We start from the raw sequence: 10,474 nt of genomic DNA, 5'->3' as shown, positions 1-10,474 counted from the left end.
AGGAGGATAATCAAAATTTATGTTCAACAAGTTGACACATTCAATTTACAATTTTGATGACAGGAAACCAAACCGAAAACCATACAAAATCATAAACATATTAATGAGTTTTTATGTGCATTAAGCAGACAGTAAGCATGTAGCTTTACTTACAAAAACGCAAATAAATCGCTATAAATAATTTATTGCTAATTTAATTAAACGTGGCTAATATGAATGAGTACTCGTTTAAATGACAAGTATTTTTAACTAAATAAGTTATAAGCCTCTTAGAAACAGTTGCATCTCACGTCAGCTACATACATACATCCATATACCATTTCAAATTGTTGCTATTTAATAAATTTATTAAATTGTTGTTGCTATCGGTGTTTTAATATTTTTCTTGTGGTTGTTATTAAGTAAAAAAGTTACTAAATAAATGGTGGTTCTGCTTCAGCAATTCAAGTGACAATTGTTGGTTTCTGTCTGTGCTTTGAAGTCGTATGTATGTTTGATTTTTTTTCATCGTTTTTTTTTTTTTTTGTTCCAAAATTACAAAGAGTGGATTGAACCTTTAGCAAAAAGACAGCAAAACAACATAGAGTTGAAACTAGCAAAGTTGATTTTGATATAAAAAATAAAAAATATATTATAAAAAAAAACTTATCAAAACAGTGGGACGAAATGTTTAAATATTTAAGAAAAATTTAAACATTTTGGAATATCTTTAATAGTAAAAGTAATTTTTTTACTAATTATCCTTAAACTAAAATACTGAACTAGGACTAAACTAGAATTAAACTAGAATTAAAGTAGAACTAAACTAGAACTGAACTAGAATTGAACTGGAACTGAACTAGAACTAAACTAAAACTGAACTAGAACTGAACTAAAAATGAATTTGAACTGAACTAGAACTGAACTAGAACTGAACTAGAACTGAACTTGAACTGAACTAGAACTGAACTAGAACTGAACTAGAACTGAACTAGAACTGAACTAGAACTGAACTAGAACTGAACTAGAACTGAACTAGAACTGAACTAGAACTGAACTAGAACTGAACTAGAACTGAACTAGAACTGAACTAGAACTGAACTAGAACTGAACTAGAACTGAACTAGAACTGAACTAGAACTGAACGAGAACTGAACTAGAACTGAACTAGAACTAAACTAGAACTGAACTAGAACTGAACTAGAACTGAGAAATACACCTACGTTCGTTCCTTAACGACTGCCTTAGGTGGGAATCGAAACTACCACCTCCGGTCTACCAGACTAGAACACTAAACGAAGGCCATAATTAAGTCCGAATTCTCTGGAATTTATTGTCAAGTCTAGTCTACAGTCCAATCTATATATTCTAGTCTAGTCTATAGCCTAGTCTAGCCTAGTAGAGTCTATAGTCTAGTCTACAGTCTAGTCTATAGTCTAGTCTATAGTCTAGTCTTTAGTTTAGTGTAGTCTATAGTGTAGTCTATAGTGTAGTCTGTAGTGTAGTCTATAGTGTAGTCTGTAGTGTAGTCTACAGTCTAGTTTATAGTCTAGTCTATAGTCCATTCTACTGTCTAGTCTATAGTCTAGTCTATAGTCTAGTCTATAATCTAGTCTATAGTCTAGTCTATAGTCTAGTCTATAGTCTATAGTCTAGTCTATAGTCTAGTCTATAGTCTAGTCTATAGTCAAGTCTATAGTCTAGTCTATAGTCTAGTCTATAGTCTAGTCTATAGTCTAGTATATAGTCTAGTATATAGTCTAGTCTATAGTCTAGTCTATAGTCTAGTCTATAGTCTAATCTATAGTCTAGTCTATAGTCTAGTCTTTAGTCTAATAAATAGACTATAAATAGTCTATAGTCTAGTCTAGTCTAGTCTAGTCTAGTCTATAGTCTAGTCTAGTCTATAGTCTAGTCTATAGTCTAGTCTATAGTCTAGTCTATAGTCTAGTCTATAGTCTAGTCTATAGTCTAGTCTATAGTCTAGTCTATAGTCTAGTCTATAGTCTAGTCTATAGTCTAGTCTATAGTCTAGTCTATAGTCTAGTCTATAGTCTAGTCTATAGTCTAGTCTATAGTCTAGTCTATAGTCTAGTCTATAGTCTAGTCTATAGTCTAGTCTATAGTCTAGTCTATAGTCTAGTCTATAGTCTATAGTGTAGTCTATAGTGTAGTCTATAGTGTAGTCTGTAGTGTAGTCTACAGTCTAGTTTATAGTCTAGTCTATAGTCTAGTCTATAGTCTAGTCTATAATCTAGTCTATAGTCTAGTCTATAGTCTAGTCTATAGTCTATAGTCTAGTCTATAGTCTAGTCTATAGTCAAGTCTATAGTCTAGTCTATAGTCTAGTCTATAGTCTAGTCTATAGTCTAGTATATAGTCTAGTATATAGTCTAGTCTATAGTCTAGTCTATAGTCTAGTCTATAGTCTAGTCTATAGTCTAGTCTATAGTCTAGTCTTTAGTCTAATAAATAGACTATAAATAGTCTATAGTCTAGTCTAGTCTATAGTCTAGTCTATAGTCTAGTCTATAGTCTAGTCTATAGTCTAGTCTATAGTCTAGTCTATAGTCTAGTCTATAGTCTAGTCTATAGTCTAGTCTATAGTCTAGTCTATAGTCTAGTCTATAGTCTAGTCTATAGTCTATAGTGTAGTCTATAGTGTAGTCTATAGTGTAGTCTGTAGTGTAGTCTACAGTCTAGTTTATAGTCTAGTCTATAGTCTAGTCTATAGTCTAGTCAATAGTCCATTCTACTGTCTAGTCTATAGTCTAGTCTATAGTCTAGTCTATAATCTAGTCTATAGTCTAGTCTATAGTCTAGTCTATAGTCTATAGTCTAGTCTATAGTCTAGTCTATAGTCTAGTCTATAGTCAAGTCTATAGTCTAGTCTATAGTCTAGTCTATAGTCTAGTCTATAGTCTAGTATATAGTCTAGTATATAGTCTAGTCTATAGTCTAGTCTATAGTCTAGTCTATAGTCTAATCTATAGTCTAGTCTATAGTCTAGTCTTTAGTCTAATAAATAGACTATAAATAGTCTATAGTCTAGTCTAGTCTATAGTCTAGTCTAGTCTATAGTCTAGTCTATAGTCTAGTCTATAGTCTAGTCTATAGTCTAGTCTATAGTCTAGTCTATAAGTCTATAGTCTAGTCTATAGTCTATAGTCTAGTCTATAGTCTATAGTGTAGTCTATAGTGTAGTCTGTAGTGTAGTCTACAGTCTAGTTTATAGTCTAGTCTATAGTCTAGTCTATAGTCTAGTCTATAATCTAGTCTATAGTCTAGTCTATAGTCTAGTCTATAGTCTATAGTCTAGTCTATAGTCTAGTCTATAGTCTAGTCTATAGTCAAGTCTATAGTCTAGTCTATAGTCTAGTCTATAGTCTAGTCTATAGTCTAGTATATAGTCTAGTATATAGTCTAGTCTATAGTCTAGTCTATAGTCTAGTCTATAGTCTAGTCTATAGTCTAGTCTATAGTCTAGTCTTTAGTCTAATAAATAGACTATAAATAGTCTATAGTCTAGTCTAGTCTATAGTCTAGTCTAGTCTATAGTCTAGTCTAGTCTATAGTCTAGTCTATAGTCTAGTCTATAGTCTAGTCTATAGTCTAGTCTATAGTCTAGTCTATAGTCTAGTCTATAGTCTAGTCTATAGTCTAGTCTATAGTCTAGTCTATAGTCTAGTCTATAGTCTAGTCTATAGTCTAGTCTATAGTCTAGTCTATAGTCTAGTCTATAGTCTATAGTGTAGTCTATAGTGTAGTCTATAGTGTAGTCTGTAGTGTAGTCTACAGTCTAGTTTATAGTCTAGTCTATAGTCTAGTCTATAGTCTAGTCAATAGTCCATTCTACTGTCTAGTCTATAGTCTAGTCTATAGTCTAGTCTATAATCTAGTCTATAGTCTAGTCTATAGTCTAGTCTATAGTCTATAGTCTAGTCTATAGTCTAGTCTATAGTCTAGTCTATAGACAAGTCTATAGTCTAGTCTATAGTCTAGTCTATAGTCTAGTCTATAGTCTAGTATATAGTCTAGTATATAGTCTAGTCTATAGTCTAGTCTATAGTCTAGTCTATAGTCTAGTCTATAGTCTAGTCTATACTCTAGTCTTTAGTCTAATAAATATACTATAAATAGTCTATAGTCTAGTCTAGTCTATAGTCTAGTCTATAGTCTAGTCTATAGTCTAGTCTAGTCTATAGTCTAGTCTATAGTCTAGTCTATAGTCTAGTCTATAGTCTAGTCTATAGTCTAGTCTATAGTCTAGTCTATAGTCTAGTCTATAGTCTAGTCTATAGTCTAGTCTATAGTCTAGTCTATAGTCTAGTCTAGTTTATAGTCTAGTCTATAGTCTAGTCTATAGTCTAGTCTATAGTCTAGTCTATAGTCTAGTCTATAGTCTAGTCTATAGTCTAGTCTATAGTCTAGTCTATAGTCTAGTCTATAGTCTAGTCTATAGTCTAGTCTATAGTCTAGTCTATAGTCTTGTCTATAGTCTAGTCTATAGTCTAGTCTATAGTCTAGTCTATAGTCTAGTCTATAGTCTAGTCTAGTCTATAGTCTAGTCTATAGTCTAGTCTAGTCTATAGTCTAGTCTATAGTCTAGTCTAGTCTAGTCTATAGTCTAGTCTATAGTCTAGTCTATAGTCTAGTCTATAGTCTAGTCTATAGTCTAGTCTATAGTCTAGTCTATAGTCTAGTCTATAGTCTAGTCTATAGTCTAGTCTATAGTCTAGTCTATAGTCTAGTCTATAGTCTAGTCTATAGTCTTGTCTATAGTCTAGTCTATAGTCTATAGTCTAGTCCATAGTCTAGTCTATAGTCTAGTCTATAGTCTAGTCTAGTCTATAGTCTAGTCTAGTCTATAGTCTAGTCTAGTCTATAGTCTAGTCTAGTCTATAGTCTAGTCCATAGTCTAGTCTATAGTCTAGTCTATAATCTAGTATATAGTCTAGTCTAAAGTCTAGTCTATAGTCTAGTCTATAGTCTAGTCTATAGTCTAGTCTATAGTCTAGTCTATAGTCTAGTCTATAGTCTAGTCTATAGTCTAGTCTATAGTCTAGTCTATAGTCTAGTCTATAGTCTAGTCTATAGTCTAGTCTATAGTCTAGTCTATAGTCTAGTCTATAGTCTAGTCTATAGTCTAGTCTATAGTCTAGTCTATAGTCTAGTCTATAGTCTAGTCTATAGTCTAGTCTATAGTCTAGTCTATAGTCTAGTCTATAGTCTAGTCTATAGTCTAGTCTATAGTCTAGTCTATAGTCTAGTCTATAGTCTAGTCTATAGTCTAGTCTATAGTCTAGTCTATAGTCTAGTCTATAGTATAGTCTATAGTATAGTCCATAGTCTAGTCTATAGTCTAGTCTATAGTCTAGTCTATAGTCTAGTCTATAGTCTAGTCTATAGTCTATAGTCTAGTCTATAGTCTAGTCTATAGTCTAGTCTATAGTCAAGTCTATAGTCTAGTCTATAGTCTAGTTTATAGTATAGTCTATAGTATAGTTTATAGTCTATATCCTAGTCTTTAGTCGAGTCTATAGTCTAGATTCTTGTCTAACTTTACATTAAACATTTCCCTTTCAAAAATCCCACTGTTCCATTGCAAGAGGTTTGTTTTGGTTATTTTTTTTAGCTGAAAAACATCAAAACACGCACACATACAATTTCCCATGGTGGCTTCTGCTCATTGAAGGTGCTTCCATCTAACCATTTGCAGTAAATTTTATTTAATTTTTTTTTTTATATTATTTTTCTACTTTATTTTATAAAAAAAATATATATATTTCGTTTTGGTTTATATGTGATTTGATGTGATTGTCTGTTAGTGTTTTGTGCAGAGCGGTGCGCTTTCGTAGCGTTATACAAGTTTGTTGTTTTTTTTTTTTTTTTTGTAAAGAAATTTTCATAAAACAAGATCTCTTTCTTGGTAAACAGTTTAGTCGGCGAAAGAAAGTCCAACGAAATGTTTGTACAACAAACACGCCACAAAAGCTGGGATTACGGAAAATAAAACTAAGAAACAAATTTATTCAAAAAATAAAAAAATATATATAAATTGTGGAAAAACTATAACATTTTTGGAAACGTTGTGTTACAACAGCAGCGGCAAAATGATGGCCAACAAAGAAACTTATAGAACAATAAAAAAATTGTGGTGGTTTAACTATTGCACCATGATAGTAAGTTTAAATATAATATTATTAGTTAGATACGATTTAGTAATCAAACTCAAACATATTTAAAGTACCTACACGCAACAAAAGTAACAGACAAACAACAAATAATGAAATGTGTAACGGTAACCTAAGATAATTAAATAATTTTCAAATTAAAAAAATAACTGAAAAACAAATTTAACCAGCCAGTTACTTAAAGTGATCATGTAACATGAAAATATTTGTAATAATGTTTAAAAAAATTATTAATAATAAATTAATGCACAACAAAAAATATTACAACATTAATGTGGGTGGAGAATTATTGAATGAAAATTAATAACAAAAACAACTCTATGAACATTTGTTATATCGTAAAGAAAAACTAAGAGGAAATTATTTGTTGTTAATCAAATTTGTTATTTTCCGAAGTGAAAGTGATATAATAATGAAAAACCAATTGTGGCACAACAAGTTTTAACATGTCCTGATCTGATCAAATTGTTATAATTAAGTGAAAATTATATTTATGTTGTTGAAAATATGCAAATAGTAAAAAATGCAATGAAATCGAAAGTGGCACAGAGTTAAAATAGCTTTTAATTAAAAATAATAAAAGTGATATTTTATTTAATTGCTGTTATTAAGAAAAAAAAGAAAATTTATATAAATTATTTCATTTCAATGTGCAATAAATTAAGGCAAATATATTTATTAGTTATGGGGAACAAATTCAAAAAAATTATCAACATCTAGAAAGTAGGAGATTAAGCTTTACTCAAGACTTTTGACTAAGCTGTAGTCAAGACAAAATATAAAATAAATAGAAATAACTTCAGACTTAATTAAAATCAAGTCCAAACATAGACTAGATAACAATCAAGAATAATCCAGATTTTAGACCAGATTCAAGACTGGACAAGACAATTAAATGTTCAATAGCTTATGATAAGCGATTCCTAACATTTTTTTGGCAGATCAAACTATTATATATTCTCATACACATTGTAACTGACACGGTTTATTTATATATTTTCTAGTACTAGATACCATCAACGCTAGTCGTACACTTAATATAATACTTGAACTTCATGAGAAAATATCGGAAGTTTTGAGAAAATAAAACCTTTTAAAGACTATTAAGACTTAAGGCAACACTATAGAATTAGTTCAGTTCTAGTCCAGTTCTAGTTCAGTTTTAGTTCAGTTCTAGTTCAGTTCTAGTTCAGTTCTAGTTCAGTTCTAGTTCAGTTCTAGTTCAGTTCTAGTTCAGTTCTAGTTCAGTTCTAGTTCAGTTCTAGTTCAGTTCTAGTTCAGTTCTAGTTCAGTTCTAGTTCAGTTCTAGTTCAGTTCTAGTTCAGTTCTAGTTCAGTTCTAGTTCAGTTCTAGTTCAGTTCTAGTTCAGTTCTAGTTCAGTTCTAGTTCAGTTCTAGTTCAGTTCTAGTTCAGTTCTAGTTCAGTTCTAGTTCAGTTTTAGTTCAGTTCCAGTTTAATTCTAGTTCAGCTCCAGTTCTGTCCTGGTTTAATTCTAGTTTAGTTCTTGCTCTAGTTCAGCTGTTTTCTAAGTAACACATATTTTCATTCTTAATGAGATAAAATGGAATAATAATGTTCTATCACTTCTCTATTTTCAGATAATACTCATACTACATCTAAGCATAGTCTTAGCCACGGAAACCAAAGCCGAAGGAAGCGCTCAAAATCTTACGACAGTGGATAATGAAACAACATCTGAACAACCCATAGCAGAAGCTTTAATACGCTATAGAAGACAACCACCACGAACTATAGTTAAACATATTGTCAGACCAAAACGTTTCAAAATGAAACGTGTTAAAAGGCCAAAAATAAAATATAGTTTTGCCGAACCACCACCAGCATTATACTACACACGAAAGCCAACAATTAACTTTAAGAAACCCACATTTGATTCTTCAGTAATTGAAGAGTTTTCACATATGAATGTGGAATCGGCTAATTTTGATTTACCACCCTCTAGTTATGAGTCACAATCAATGGATTTGGATTTGTATAAGCATCATGAGCCGATTATAGAAACTTCATATAAGGAAATACAAAAACCTCCAACTTATACATATACAGCACCAGAGGTGAGTTATAAGGAACCTTCTTACTCTGTGGTCCAGAAAGCTCCCACTTATAGTTATACTGCTCCAGAAGTCAGCTTTAAGGAAACCACTAAGCCAATAGTTACTTATTCTTATGCACCAGCTAAAACACGAAAACCACATAGCCAATATGGAGTACCAAATGAATATATTTATACCACGGGTTATGATAAACCCAGCGATAACAAGTACACATTTGAGGCACCTAAAGCCAGCAAACCTATTTATACGGAAGTGGAAAACCCCTATTACAATGCACATGGTAAAAATGAATATACTTATAGTAAACCCTCTAAGGAAGTTCCACGTATACCAGCTACTTCATATGGTGTGCCAGATGTACATTTACCAGTAAGCGGCTCTCACGATTATAACAAGTACTCAGTTGTGGAACAGAAACCAAGTTACACACCAACTAAACCGGAAACATATCATTTTGCTGAACCACCACAACCAGAACCAAGTGTGGAAATAACATACTCTCCTTCCTATGAAATCAATATACCATCACCACATGAAAACTCCTATTCCGGAGTAAAGCATTCGCCGCCACATCATCCTCCTCCTAGTCATGAGAAACCCAGCTATCAAGATTATCCTAAATATGAGGAGCCACCACAACAATATCATCCACCCATAAATCATTCGCCATCAGATAGTTATGGAAGTCCACCACAAGACAATTATGAACATACTGGTCCCTCCTATCAAGAAGGTTCAGACACAAATCAACCAGCCAGTTACCAACCAGCACCACCAACTGGAGATGATCACTATATACCATCATCACAAAATCTTCCCATCAGTGTTAATCACAAACAACCGCCCTATGACTATCCAAAATCAAGTTATGAAGTTCCTATTTATGATCCTATACCTTTTGATTCTTCCAACAACCAAGAACGGGAAATTTATCCTCCTCAAACATTAGATCATACCAACAGGCAGCATTCATCAACCGCAACAGAGTATCAGGGAGAACCAAACAATTTGTCTGAACAAAGACCAGAATCAGAGGAAGCTTTACCGGATGATGTACATTCATCAGGTACTCGACCACAAACCACTCTACAAAAACCTAAATCACCCATAAATCATTTGCGTAGAACCCGTAAAAGAAAACGCACAAAAGGTTCATCCACAACGGTATCAACTACAAAACATATACTAGATGTCCCAGAACTTGAAGAAGCTTTCGAAAAAGAAAATCGCCAAAAACATGAAAAAACTCAAGAACTAGATGCTAATGAATCACATTATGTTGAAAATATTAACAAACAAAATAACAATAACAATAAAGTCTATAGCAATGGACCCTGGAATCCCATGAAAATACGTACTTCTCCCTTAATGGTAACAACACCCAGCAGCACCACATCAGCTCTTAACATTATGAGTACGAAAAATAGACGTTTTCATTATAAACAGGGTAGAACAACAGCTACAACTACAACCACTACTACGACAGAGGCTCCCACAAAAGTTGAAATTATTTCTATAGAAAAATCAAGATCGAAGACATTTTTTGATGGTGTAGTCTCTAAACCCAAAGTATTTAATCCTAATTTCTTTAGAAATCGTTACCGACAAGAGAGTACCAGCACCGAGCCACCCCAAGTAATGTCAACAAACGAAAATAAAGTTTCGAAAAGAACAACGAAAAATATTTTTGATACCACTATTTTTAAGAGTCCGCTAACTGATCGTGATGTTTATCGTAATTTGCCGAAAAATCATAAATTATTTTGAGATTACGAAAATTTATTTATTTAATTATTAGTTTAAGTTAAATTATATGGTAGTAATAAAGAGAATTATAATTTTGACAAGGTTGCGAAGAGAATTTTCTTATTTTCTTAGATTTAGCAATAAGTGTTCAAAATGTTTTTTAGAAATTTCTAAATATTTGTATCTATCTATCTATCTATCTATCTATCTATCTATCTATCTTTCTATCTATCTATCTATCTATCTATCTATCTATCTATCTATCTATCTATCTATCTATCTATCTATCTATCTATCTATCTATCTATCTATCTATCTATCTATCTATATATCTATCTATCTATCTATCTATCTATCTATCTATCTATCTATCTATCTATCTATCTATCTATCTATCTATCTGTCTATCTACCTATCTATCTATATATCTATCTATCTATCTATCTATCTATCTATCTATCTATCTATCTATCTATCTAT

General features: G+C 31.9%; 1 protein-coding gene across 1 annotated transcript; it reads left to right on the top strand.

Moving 5' to 3' along the window:
- Positions 1-5,908: 5,908 nt before the first annotated feature.
- Positions 5,909-10,097, top strand: LOC111678660 (adhesive plaque matrix protein). Its single transcript, XM_023440073.2, has 2 exons — positions 5,909-6,161; positions 7,772-10,097. The coding sequence occupies exons 1-2, from the start codon at positions 6,093-6,095 to the stop codon at positions 10,013-10,015; spliced, it is 2,313 nt and encodes a 770-aa protein (XP_023295841.2). The 5' UTR covers positions 5,909-6,092; the 3' UTR covers positions 10,016-10,097.
- The last annotated feature ends 377 nt before the right edge of the window (positions 10,098-10,474 follow it).

Source organism: Lucilia cuprina, chromosome 5, assembly GCF_022045245.1.
Source record: "Lucilia cuprina isolate Lc7/37 chromosome 5, ASM2204524v1, whole genome shotgun sequence".
NCBI classification, from domain to species: Eukaryota; Metazoa; Arthropoda; class Insecta; order Diptera; family Calliphoridae; genus Lucilia; species Lucilia cuprina.
Note: the sequence above shows the minus strand (reverse complement) of the source record. Positions and strands in the feature narration are given on the sequence as shown.